Source organism: Dromiciops gliroides, chromosome 2 (assembly GCF_019393635.1).
Source record: "Dromiciops gliroides isolate mDroGli1 chromosome 2, mDroGli1.pri, whole genome shotgun sequence".
Taxonomy (NCBI): domain Eukaryota; kingdom Metazoa; phylum Chordata; class Mammalia; order Microbiotheria; family Microbiotheriidae; genus Dromiciops; species Dromiciops gliroides.
In genome coordinates, this window is record NC_057862.1 from 30,784,414 (window position 1) to 30,797,476 (window position 13,063).

Sequence of the window (13,063 nt, forward strand, 5' to 3'; positions counted from 1 at the left end):
GAGGACAAAGAAAAGTAGGACATATGGCCTGTCTGCCTCCCGCCGCCTGAGCTTCCTCTCATCTCCCCCTGGTCTCCCTGTGTCTCCTTCACTCCTTCTACTGACCCCACTTTCACTATTCCCTTCTCGCTCTTAAAAAAAACCTTCTCTCTCAGGTTATTCAAGCCAACCACTCACACACCCCAAGCTAATTCACTGGCACCTCCCAGGGCAGCATCCAAGGCCGGGGCACGGAGCCCCCGTGCAGAGCACACTTGGAGCTCTGGGGTTTCCGTGCATACCCCCGGCTGGGCAGAGGAACCCAGGGTGCCCCTGAGGCTTTCTAATTTTAGCCAAAGATGGAGGTCCCCAAATCAATTCTTACTTTGCTATGCCACTTCCATTAAGGAGACACCATTGAGATGTTAAAATCATCCAGGATTCCTTAAAAACTGTAACAACAAAGAGAATTTTGTTCCATGACCTTCTGATTATTATCAAGCAAAGTATAAAAGGAGACAAAAGCTCCCCAGGGGCATTTGCTATTGTCACAGGGGATGTCTAGCAAAGGATCTAACTAGAAGAGGGATTCCCTATAGTGGGAAAAGCTGTTCAGATGTTCCTATTTGCAAAGGCCACTGTGCTGATTGCATTATGCTCTGAAATACTACAAAGCCTCCTAGGTGGTGCAGTAGATAGTGTCGGGTCTGAAGTCAGGAAAACTCATCTTTGTGAGTTAAAATCAGGCCTCTGACACTTTCTAACTGTGTGACCCTGGGCACATCACTTAACCCTATTTGCCTCAGTTTCTTCATCTGCAAAACGAGCTGGAGAAGAAAATGGCAAATCATTCCAGTATCTTTGCCAAGAAAACCCCAAATGGAATCACAAAGAGTCAGACACAATTGAAGTGACTCAACAACTCCTAAATGAAATACTTAATCATCCAAAAGAATTTAGTTTAACAAAATGTTTGTTGTCTAGACCATGATATAAAATTATGTCAGAAATTTATAGAGCTATTCCAGAGGATATGCCTTGGACAGACACTGAAAACAGACAATGAATTGGGCCCAGAATTGAAGAGGAGGAGGGGAACTAGACAGCATTAAGGAAACTTTAGCAGGCTTTCAACAACCCCAAACTTCTTCCTGAAACAAAGGCCCATCTTTTAATCTCAATAATGTTGAATGGATGTGAGTCATGCAATATCAGTCTCTGAAGAATTAAAGATTTAAGTCACTCAAAGGGCAACAGTGTGATGCAGTGAGTAGAACATAATAATTACCAACAAAGAATAAAAATGACACAAAATACATAATTAGAGAAATATGATCCAGTAACAAGAACAAAGGAAAGCTGATAGCCTATGTGCTTCAATCATATCCACTTAATGTCAAGAGGTGTGAAGAAAATCCACACACACACCCCCACCCAGTACCATGGGTGGATCCCTAGAGAAGTTTTATGGCAAAGCTTGGAGAAGCTTTGACTAGGATGAGAAGGTATGGATGAGATGCAATCTGCACCAATGGAAGGAGTACCTACATCAATGAGTCACTGATGTAGAGCATGCTTGGAAACATGCTGCAGTCTCTCTGCACCCTCTGCGTCTGCCTCTGAGGCTTTCTGTGTTACCCACAACTCAGATTCTTCTAAGGTTAAGATGTTTCAAGATTAATAACCATATAGCACTGCCACAAGAACATTTTGTAGGCAACTAGGTGGCGCAGTGGATAAAGCACCAGCCCTGGGTTCAGGAGGCCCTGAGTTCAAATCCGGCCTCAGACACTTGACACTTACTAGCTGTGTGACCCTGGGCAAGTCACTAAACCGACACTGCCCCCCCCCAAAAAAAACTTGTTAAAAAGATAGGCTTCAAATAAATGAATGAATAAACAAATAAATAAAAAGATAGGCTTCTTGTATCAGAGAAGACTGAAATTGTCAAAAGCACGTGCAACTTACCAAATGAAATCTAGCCTGTTTGATCTTCCTGTAAAATTCTATAACCAAGTCACTGTTTAACTATGATGCTTAAGGCCCATATGAAGGCACTGATGTACTAACTGAAAGGACTGGACTACTACTACTACATGCTTGCTTACAAATAACCCAAAACGTCCTGGCTTTTTCCACCCAAACACATTGTATCAGAAAAGGGGAGGTAATACAGCAAGGGGGAAACTGAAGAAGTCATCACAGCAACCATCCTTGTCCCAGAAAACAAATCTTGCTCTAGTTTCTCCCAGCTCTATACCATCAATGTTGCTTATGACCCAACTCCCACTGAGCCTGGCCTCTTTATGGTAAAATGCTTCACTAGAGTATCTTACCACATTCCAACAAACTTAGTAAGTCCTTATTTCATTCTTATTTTCTGGGTATTTGTAAGCTCCTCCATACACCTCCAACTCAGTAAATCAATAAACCTTTAGTAAGCACCAGATATTACGCTAAGTCCTGAGGATACAGAAGGCAGCAAAAGATAGTTCCTGCTCTCAAGGAGCCTGCAATCTAATGGGAGACAACATGCAAACAAATAAATAGGAAATAGTTAAGAAAAGGAAAGCACTACAACTGAGGACTTCAGGAAGGCTTGTTGTAAAAGATGGGATTTTAGTTGGGGCTTAAAGGAAGCCAAGAAAGTCAGCGCATGGAGATGAAAAGGGAGAGTATTCCAGGTATGAGGGACATCCAAAGAAAATGTGTAGAGCCAAAAGATGGAGCGTCTTGTTCATGTAACAACCAGTAGGCCAGTATCACTGGATCAAAGTGTGTGTATCAGGAAATAAAGTAAGTAATAAGGAGCCAGGTTATGAAGGGCTTTGAATGCCAAACAGCACTTTTTAAAAAAATAACAAACATTTTTATTTATAGTTTTGAGTTCCAAATTTTTTCCCTCCCCTCCCTCCTCCCTAAGGCAGTAAGCAATCAGATACAAGTTATATATGTGCGATTATATAACATATCGTATTAGTCATTTTGAACAAAAAAACTTGAATAAAAGAGAACAAAATGAAAGAAAGTGAAAAATCGCCTGCTTCAGTCTGAGTTCAATCAATATCAGTTCTTTCTTTGGAGGTGGATAGTATGCTTCATTAATAGTCCTTTGGGATTGTCTTGGATCATTGTATTGCTGAGAATAGTTAAGTCATTCACAGTTCTTCATCAAATAATATTGTTCTCTCTGTGCACAATGTTCTCTTGGTTCTGCTCACTTCACTATACATCAGTTCATACAAGTCTTTCAAGACCTTTCTGAAATCATCCTGCTTGTCATTTCTTATAGCACAATAATATTCTATCACCATCATATACCACAGCTTGCCTCAATTGATGGGCATTCCTTTGACTTCCAATTCTTAGCCACCACAAAAAGAACTGCTGTAAATATTTTTGTACAAATAGGTCTTTTTTTCTTTTGGGTGATGTCTTTGGGATATAAACCTAACAGTGGTATTGCTGGATCAAAGGGTATGCACAGTTCTATAGCCCTTTGGACATAGTTCCAAATTGCTCTCCAGAATGGTTGGATCTTTTCACAACTCTACCAAGAGTGGATTAGCATCCCAGTTTTCCCATATCCCCTCCAACATCTAATATTTTCCTTTTTGTTATAAATATCTGTCACTCTGATTGTTGTGAGGTGATACCTCAGAGTTGTTTAAATTTGAATTTCTCTGATCAATAGTGATCTAGAGCATTTTTTTCATATGATTATAGATAGATAGCTTTGATTTCTTCGTCTGAAAACTGCCTGTTCATATCCTTTGACCATTTATCAACTGGGGAATAACTTGTATTTTTATAAATTTGGCCCAGTTCTCCATATAATTGAGAAATGAGGCCTTTATCAGAGATACTTTTTTCAAAAATTCTTTCCCAGTTTTCTGCTTCCCTTGTAATCTTGGTTATATTAGTTTTGTTTGTGCAAAAACTTTTAAATTTTATATAATCAAAATTATTTATTTTACATTTTGTTTTGCTCTCTATATCTTCTTTGGTCCTAAATTCTTCCTCTGACCATAAATCTGACAAGTGATTCCATACTTTCTTAATTTGCATATGCAAATAGCATATTTTGTATTTGATCCTGGAAGTAGGGAGTCAATGAAGTTTAACAGGGTATTGGGGAGGGGGGTTGTTACTTGCTCAAACTTACACTCTGGAAAAAAAATCACTTAATTAAATGGAGGAGGGATAGAAGTGGGGAGAGACTTGAAGCGGACAGACCCACCAGCAGCTGTCACAATAGTACAGGTACAAGGTGAGGGGGGCTGTGTCAGAGAATGGCTTGGATGTAGGAGGTAAAGATGGTGAGGAATCAAGCATGACTCCTAGGTTGGAAGCCTGAGATACTGGGAAGATTCCATTGCCCTTGGCATTAATAGGGAAGGAGGGGGGAGAGTAATGAGTTCTGTTTTGGACTGACTGAGTTTAAGATGTCTATCGGACATCCAGTTCAAGATGTCTAAAAGGCAGTTTGTGATGTGAGACTGAAGGTCAGCCAAGAGACTGGGGCAACACTGGTAGATTTGAGAATCATCAGCCGAGAGATGGTCATTAAATCCACAGGAGCTGCTGAGTTCACCAAGTGAAGCAGTACAGAGAAGGACCAGCACAGAATCCAAAAGGACACATACTTAGAGGGCAATCTGAAAGAGGATCCAACAAAGGAGATACAGGAATGGTTAGAAAGGTAAGAGAACCAGAAGAGTGGCCCCAAAACCTAGAGAGAAGAGAGTATCAAGGAGAGCGTGATCAATAGTGTCAAAGGCTGCAGAGAGGGCAGGGAGAATGAGGACTGAGAAAAGGCCATTGGATTTAGCAACTAAGAGATCACTGGTAACTGGAGTTAGATCAGAATGATTAGTAAATAGTTAGCATGTAATGGTTAGTTCCTTTAGAATGATTCCTATCATTTGGTGCAATGATAAGGTCGGAAGCTGGACTGTCAGGGGGTTAAGAGAGTAAAAGGAGGGAAACTGAAGTTATCTACTGCAGAAGGCCTTTTCAGCCTTTCCAAGGAATTTAGCTACAAAGGGCAAAAAAGATATAGGAAAAGAGTATGAATGAAAGGATCGCCTGAGGGCTTTGGGGAGGGGGGGCAGACATGGGCATGTTTGTAGGCAGTAAGGAATGAACCACTGGACAGAGAAAGACTGAAATTAAGTGAAAAGAATGGCAATCTGTTAGAGGAGACATGATGGAATGGGGTCACTTGAACAAGTAGAGGGGTTAGTTAACTTGCCAAGGATGGTAGCCATTTCATCATCTGAAACAGGAATGAAGAAGGGGAGTGACAGAAGGTATATGAGTGATAAGAGATGAAGATGGAGCTCATGGCAAATGACTTTAATTTTTTCTGTAAAATATAAGGTAAGGTTCTCAGTTGAGAGAACTGGGGATGGGGGACCACAGGAGGTTTGAGGAGGAATGAGGTGTTGGAAGAGCCACTAAGGAACATGAGATAGTGAGTTGATAAAGGGGAGGTATATAGTAGGACTGCCTCTCATCAATGAAAGCCCAGCTGAAATTATGTAACATAAATTTGAGGTGGACTCAGTCAGACTAGTTATGTGATGTGTAGGAACAAAGACGGCAAGTGGTAGGAGAGCTGAAAGCTGAGGCTTGGCTGAGACTCGTGGCACGGGAAGTGACCACTGATTCTCAAAGGTTAGGCCAGCAGACCACAAACTTTGGTGGATGCTACCAGGCTGAAATGACTTTAAGCAACAAACTGTTGTTTGAGGAAAAGAAGAGAGACAGATTCAGAGAAACTACTTTCAAAAGACTGTCTGTCCATCAAGGGAAGGAGGTTTTTTTGGCCACAGCAACTCATAAAAACCACTTTCTAAGTAGTAGAGGAACTGAAATCTGTGTCAGTAAAGGGAATACCAAGAGTGATGAAATCACAAATTTTTTCAAAGCAATCAGTCCTTATTTATATGATCCTTTGTTGAATTAAACTCAAGATCTTGTACCTCCTGCACAGTTTTTCCTAATTCTATCCCATAACATTTCTCTTACTTTGAATTCCCAAGTCCACTGTTACATCTCCTCCAACTTATCTACTGCTTTAGATCCAAATGGTTGTTTTACATATGAATCTTCCTACTCTAAATATAAAAAATTACTTTCTTCTTCTGTATCTTCCATAGTCAAGGGTGACTACGGGAAGGAAATGACATTCCCAGGTACATTAGTGGGGTACAATGTTAAGAGTAGGGACAACAGAGAAATCCACTCCTCTACCTTCAGTACTATAAAATGACACTTCTTAGTGTTGAATGTGATACTAATGTCACAATGCCTTCATCACAATGCTGATATGACCATAAAGAACACTAAAGGTCTTTATGGGTTCTCCGATGTGCACAGCCCCACTCCCAGGGTCAAAAGTACAGTACTAAATATTTCAGAATTAATACTGAAGTACAATGCTCAATATATTGTAGAAAGTTTCGTCTTCCAAAATAAATCTTCATAAGCCCCAGTGACTATGTGGACAAATTCTATTCTCCTTGCCACCCCACTCTTCTGTTTGGTGTACAACTCCCAAAAAAATAACAGAAATCGAGATGCTACAAACATACAGACAGATACTCAAATATGTGTTTTGGAGAATCAAAAATAAGGATGCTTATATCATAAATATGTACTATAGAACAAGTTAGGACAATGAGAAAAAGAAAGATTTATTTCTATTTGAAAAAGGCCATAGATCAATGAATGGGAACTTCTTGTTCATTTTTGTCAGCATGATCACCTTGATGCCAAAGTTTAAAGAAATATGACAGGATTCTCTGACACACTTGAGTGTTAAAGTACAGATGGTAATTAACAAATGCTGTAGTTACATATTGTATTACTTTTCTATGATTCAGAAAAAAACCCTTAAAATATCAAATTAAAGAGAAAAATAAGAGTAAAATGGCAATCACAAAAAGGTTTTTAAAAAACCTTACATATAAGAAGGTAAAGATGTTGAGACAATAAAGATGTAATAAAAGACAAAAGATCTCTTAATTTAGGGCCATAGCATTCTATGCTATTATTAGCCCTCAAAAATAGACTAAATAATATAAACTGCTTAAATAATGAGGCCAGTTAATTAAAATGACTGCCATGGGAAATATTCATGTCATTACTAAATTATTAAAGTTAGAAGGTGAGAACGAATTACAAATCTGCACAACTATCCAAGAATTACTTATGTTACGACAGCCATTTTGTTTCCATTATTAAATTAATTAATGGGGAGGGGGTGTGGAAAAGGGGGAAAGAGAGAGAATTTTACTAAATTTAGTGATAGCATACTATGAAATATATTTGTCCAATGAATCAAAATATGAAATAAGGCTAAACTTGTCAAGATTTTCAATAACCTAAAAGCCATTTACACTGTGCCACATTGAGACACTTTCTATTGATACAGCCTCCATTAGTTACTTTGCTATTTGAAAATCAGAAATTAAGACTGACAAATAAAAGTGCTTAGTCAAAATCCTAAGGGAAAAGGCCAAGCTCAAACTATATATGAAGGAAATAATTATGAAACATTTTTAAATGAAAAGCTTCACCCAAAATGTCGTTGACTGTTCGGTACTTAAACATAACTAGGCAGGTGATAAGTAGTAGTAGTTTGTGGTATTTTAAAGTGATCATATTATACCCAGGATACTGTTTTTCTGCTGCTTACATGTCATTAAAATTTTGCTATAAAACTAAAGCTTCCTCAGAGATGGTTGTGTCACTGGTAACAGATTGGAGATGTTTGGAAAGCCACAGTCAACACTCCCAATTCAACTTCCAATTCCCACATAGTTTTGTCCTTGGTTCCAAATAGAAAATTTAACTAGAAACTAGAATCAGGGAAGCAGATTTTAAAACCGTTCACTAAATATGCCAGTTTGAAAAAAGAAAAATTATACTAAGCTTCAAAAATTAAGCAATTATTACTGTTAAAACATGCCTTGAATAGGACAAGCAAATTAGAAAGTTAACTTACCTGGCTTCTTCCTGGACTTTTCATGACCCAATTGTCCTAGATCATTACATCCACAAGTATATACTGTCCCATCATCCAGGACAAATACTGTATGTCTGAGTCCACATCCTACGTCTTGGACCTTTTTATTTATGAAAAAGTCACTTTTCCTGGGCTCTAGTACGATTTCTTCATCAATTCCACCCAATCCTAGCTGTCCAAAGGATGCGTTTCCCCAGCACAACATGCTTGTATTTCTTCTGATCTTCCAGATTCAATGATTTTTAAAAACTCCCTCCTATATGGAAGTAGGATGTGTCCCTATGTGAGAGGAGATTTAAAAAAGAATGTCAACATAGCTTCAAAATAAACTTTATGTCAGTACCCTTTTTCAAGTACCATGCCTATTCATAATATTCATAATACACTGAGCACTAAATCTAACACCTCGAACAAGTATTGTTCATTTTCAAGGTCAAATTCTACACTTATGGATTGGAACAACTTTTCACAAACTTGACAACTAGTTTTGACTTTTCTTTTACCTTTTGATAGACTATATTAAGGGGAAATCATTATAAGCAGCTTTTTCTAACATGTCTTTTTATGGTTTTGAATATTTTCTAATATTATTTCAATTAGAATAAAACTCCCCACACACATAAAAATAACTTTATAAAGATATTATTTAATTATCTTATTGCAACTATTGCAACAAACTAGCAGAACTAAAATGGAAAAAACAAGTGCCTAAAGCTCCACTACACAATCCTATTCAAGAGTAAACTTCATCAACTTTTGTGAAGGAAACATTGTAGAAAACATATACATACTGGAGGTTCTGAGGACTTTATAGAAAACATCAACCACAGCACCCGACTTTCTCAGGCTCTTTACTAAACTGTCTTTTAGTTAGAACAGAATTAAGGCTGGTCCACATCAACACCAGTTGCATGAAGCAAGTTCTGCCCAACAGAAAAGAAGAGAAACAATTATAAGAACTTGAACTGTTCCATAATTAAAAAAAAAATCTTCCAGTTATTCATAAGAATTTTAATTTGTAAGGCAATAGGGAAATAACTTTTTCATCATAATGTCCTATCAAAACACAGACTTATGCCGGTCAAACCCAATGTATTTCCACTTCATTCTAAGTTTAAATTTAAAATGAAAAGAACAAGCCACAAACGAGCAAATATTTAAATTGTATGCAGTTTAAACTCATGGTCTTTCCTAACAAACATTTTCTATGCACAATAAAAATAAAATTCCAATCCTGTCTTCTATTTCTCTGTCTAATAAGACTGATTTTTTTTTAAGTAAATAACATAGGCACAGCCAACTTTTTCAAGGATTGGAGAGGGGGAAGGGACACTCATAGTTTACACTGGCGGTGAAATCCCTGGAACTTTCCAGTTCGACGATTATTCCTTTACTATAAAGACAGATTAACAGAGGAGTCCAATTCAGCTAAATAGGCAGCATTTCTTAAAGACACTGCATTAGTAAATCATACCATTTACAGGAAGTCAGCATTTAGTAGTCAGCTCCATTCCTCCCTCCCAACTAACAACAAGTTTCAAACCCAGTTTTCCTATATCCATGACAAGTCCAGATTCTGCTGAGTCTCTATGACAGACTCTTTCAGAGGATTGGAGTCCACTCTCTACAAGTCATGAAGGCAGAACTTGACATGACTCTTTAATTTGGGAGAAGGATGTGTAGAATGGTCATGGATCTTCAAATTAAACAAAAATTGGGGGTGAAGGTGGCAAATGCCTTTATGTCCCTTTTGCAGCACAAATCCAAGCGTGAGATGAAGCTATTTTTAGCCTTCTCTGAGCCTTGCACCCTAAAGAACAACAATATGGGAAGACTGGAGTGGGGTGAGGGGAGGGTCCATACACACCCAACCACAGGAGGCCAAACCAACTGGGAAAAACAGCCAACGAGGCAGCGACACCCCCCACCCCACCCCCCCCAGGGAGACACAGACAGAGCGAACTTTAAGAGCAGGAAAGGTCCTCAGATCATTCAGTCCAGCCTTCTCTTTATATAAAGAAAGTGATGCCCGGAGCTTCTAAGTAACTTGCCTAGAGGAACATTACAAGGATTTAGCCCAGGCCGGTACCTTAAAAAAACACCAGAGGTGTCAAACTCGTGGCCCTAAGCTGCAGGTAAAAGTGAGCGCCGCCCCAACCGGATAAAAATGTAACTGGGTCATTTTAACAGAAAAAATAAGAATACACCCCCGATCATTTAATTTGTGGTTTTCTGAGTCAAAAGGCTCCGGCGAGGACCCCCTGTTCGGGAGCTGGTCACCACTGCTGCAGACCCAGCCCTCGTTTTCCAGAAGTGGCCACTGAGGCTGGGAAGTTGAGGAACTCGTCTCGCGGGACAGGGACCCACCCCCCGTGATTCATAGCAGGTAGAAGGAGCCTCAGGGATCCCCTCGTCCCCTCCCTCACCTACTTGTACGCAAAACCACGGAGAGAAGAGCGGCTGTCCGCCTGAAAGTGACGCCGCCAGGCTTAGAAGGGAGGGGGAGAAACTGAGTCTGGAAAAAGGTCGTGACCACTCGCCTTCCACACAAAGACTGGCCAAGAAGCCGGGGACCCCCATTGTCCAGAGGAGCGCACGGGGTTCGGGACCAGAAAGGATCATTTCACAGAAGGGGGGAGGGCTGTCGGGGCTTGCCCCCAAGACACTGACCCCCGCGGGGGAAAGGGGTCTCGGGGATCGCCCCCGCCAGGCCCCTCACTCCCCTCGGGCGGGGGACACTGTGTCCAGGGAGGGGAAGGGGCCCCCGCCCCCAAATAAGGGGAGGGAAGCCCGGGGGCGACCCCTGGATCGCAACCCCGGAAGGTGGGAGGGCCCCATCGCTTTCGGCCGAGGCCCGGAAAAGTGAAGTGACTTTCCAGGGAGAAGTCCTCGATTTAAAGGTCGAGGGGCCCCGGGGGGCGTCGAGGCCAGCCCCCGCCTTTTACAGAGGTGGAAACTGAGGCGCCACCAGAGCAGGGAGGAGGGGGGAGGGGGCGGCACTGGGAGAGCCCCACGGGGGTGGGGGGTCTTCCGCCCCGGCCCGCGCCCCCCGCCCCGGCCCCCTCCCCCTATCCCGGCGGGACCGCACTCACTCACCGGGCTCCGCAGGGAGGGCAGCGGAGCCCCGGGACGCGGGGCCCGGCCCCTCCCGAGGCCGCTCCTCCGGCGTCGCGGCCGCCGCCGCGGTCGTTACCGCCGCCCGCGGCTGCCGGGAAACTTTCGCAGGTCCCCTCCCCGGGCGGCGCGGGCGCAGGGGGCGCGGCGGGCGCGGAGCAGTCGAGGCGAGAGCGAGGAGAGGAACCGCCGCTGCCGCCGCCGTCCAGTCCCGAGCCAGCGCCAGCGACCCGGATGGAGATGGGGGAGGGAGGAGGGGAGGAGGAGGAGGGAGCGGCGAGGAGGGCAGGGCCGGGAGGGAGAGGGGCGGGGAGCCCGGGGAGGGAGAGGAGGGGGAGGAAAGCCAGGGAGGGAGGGGCCGGAGCCCCGGCCGGGCGGAAGTGAGCGGAGGAGCGCGCTCCCGCCCACTTCCTCGCCCCAACGCGCCTGCGCCAGAGACCACAGGGTCCCTCCCCCTCCTTTTCTCTCCCCTCCCCCTCCTCTCTTCTCTCCTCCCCTCCGTGCGGGTGTAGGGGGAGGGAAAGGGCCGGCCCTGGACGCCCTGGCGCGTGCGTCACGCTCGCTGTCGCCCAGCGTCGGAAGGTGGGGCTCCCAGGCCGAGGGAGAGAATTCCAGACGGGTGCTGGTCCGCTGGGTCCTAGCGCTAACGCTGAGGCGGCCGGCCTGCCCACCTCCTCTGGTTCAGTTTTTCTTTTGGAAGGAAGGGAATTGCCCAAGGCTACCTACGCCCCAGCCTCGGCTAGCGGAGGAGATTTCTGAGGGGGAAAGAGCTCTGTTGTGGCCGTGAAGAGCGCCTCTTTCCAAAGCGCTTTCTTCCCGACTTTCTCGCGGAAGGCTGGGGGAGGGGGCGTCGTTCTCCTCCTCTCCCCCTCCCCCACCCTGGAGAAGGGCCCAATGGCCGAAGCCGCAGACCTCCGGGGGGGACACAAACGATAAAATATGTATATATTCCTTGTGTAGCCCACGTAGGGGCGCACACGTGTGTGTACTACGCGGGCCTGGAGTCTGGCAGCGCTTATACATGCTATATGTGCTGGGTGGGGGCTGAAAGGAAGGCCCCTCCCCACCCTACCCCCAGCTGAAGGCATAGATTAGAGGTCATTTAACCGCTTTTACGGAGGAGAAGGGCCCGCACTTTGTAAATATTACCTCGTCCGGTCCTCACCACAGCCCTAGGGGCTACTGTGCCATTTTGCAAATGAGGAAACTGAGGCGGGCGGCCGACGGGGGTGACGTGACATGCCCAAGGTCACACAGGTAATACGTCACCCTGACTCAGCAGGTCCTTTGACTCCCAAATCCAGCCAGTTTCCCCAGCTAAAATGTAGGCGAAATGCTTTGTAAACTTTAAAGCGCCACGTGGCTGTTAGCTCATCCTGGAGACCCGAAGGTCGATCGGCATAACAAGCAAACGTTTATATCGCGATTATTGCGTTCCAGGATTCTCTGAGCTGCGAGCCATTATTATCCCCACTTTACAGATTAGGAAACTGAGGCAAATAGGAGTTAAGTGCTTCTCCCCAGGAGTCACACAAGCAAGTAAGGATCCCAGACCTTCCTGACTCCGGGCACTGTGCTCCATTCACTCACTGTATAGTCTCGTCAACTCCCATTTGTTTCTATTAAGTTAAAATTAAGTTAGCCTCTTGATTTCCCAGGTAACTAGTGTGTAGTTCCTGTCACTTCTTCAAGAAATCCTATTTCCATGAGATACCCCAAGTTTATTCCTTCGGGACCAAAGGATTTAGAGTTGGAAGGAACTTTTGAGATTATCTAAATCCTTCATACAGGTGGGTAACTAAGGTCACAGAGGTATTAAGGAAAGAACTGTCAAGACACATCTTCAGATTCCAAACACAGTACTATTCTTTCCCCCGTACCGAATGCCTTTATCTTCTTTGAGCAAAACTTTGAGGTAGTTTTATCAGTGAGTTG

General features: G+C 43.5%; 1 protein-coding gene across 3 annotated transcripts in view; it reads right to left on the bottom strand.

The window, feature by feature from the left end:
* HERC4 (HECT and RLD domain containing E3 ubiquitin protein ligase 4) overlaps positions 1 to 11,316 on the bottom strand; it is a 91,865-nt gene extending 80,549 nt beyond the window's left edge. For 2 of the 3 annotated variants that reach the window (XM_043985212.1, XM_043985210.1), the window contains exons 1-3: positions 11,111 to 11,316; positions 8,806 to 8,937; positions 7,994 to 8,293 (exon numbers count right to left, since the gene is read on the bottom strand). In XM_043985212.1, coding sequence (XP_043841147.1) covers positions 7,994 to 8,219 — 226 coding nt within the window. In that variant the 5' untranslated portion in view covers positions 8,220 to 8,293; positions 8,806 to 8,937; positions 11,111 to 11,316. The remainder of the gene's footprint in view (positions 1 to 7,993; positions 8,294 to 8,805; positions 8,938 to 11,110) is intronic. The other variant, XM_043985211.1, reaches the window with a different exon arrangement.
* Between the last annotated feature and the right edge of the window lie 1,747 nt (positions 11,317 to 13,063).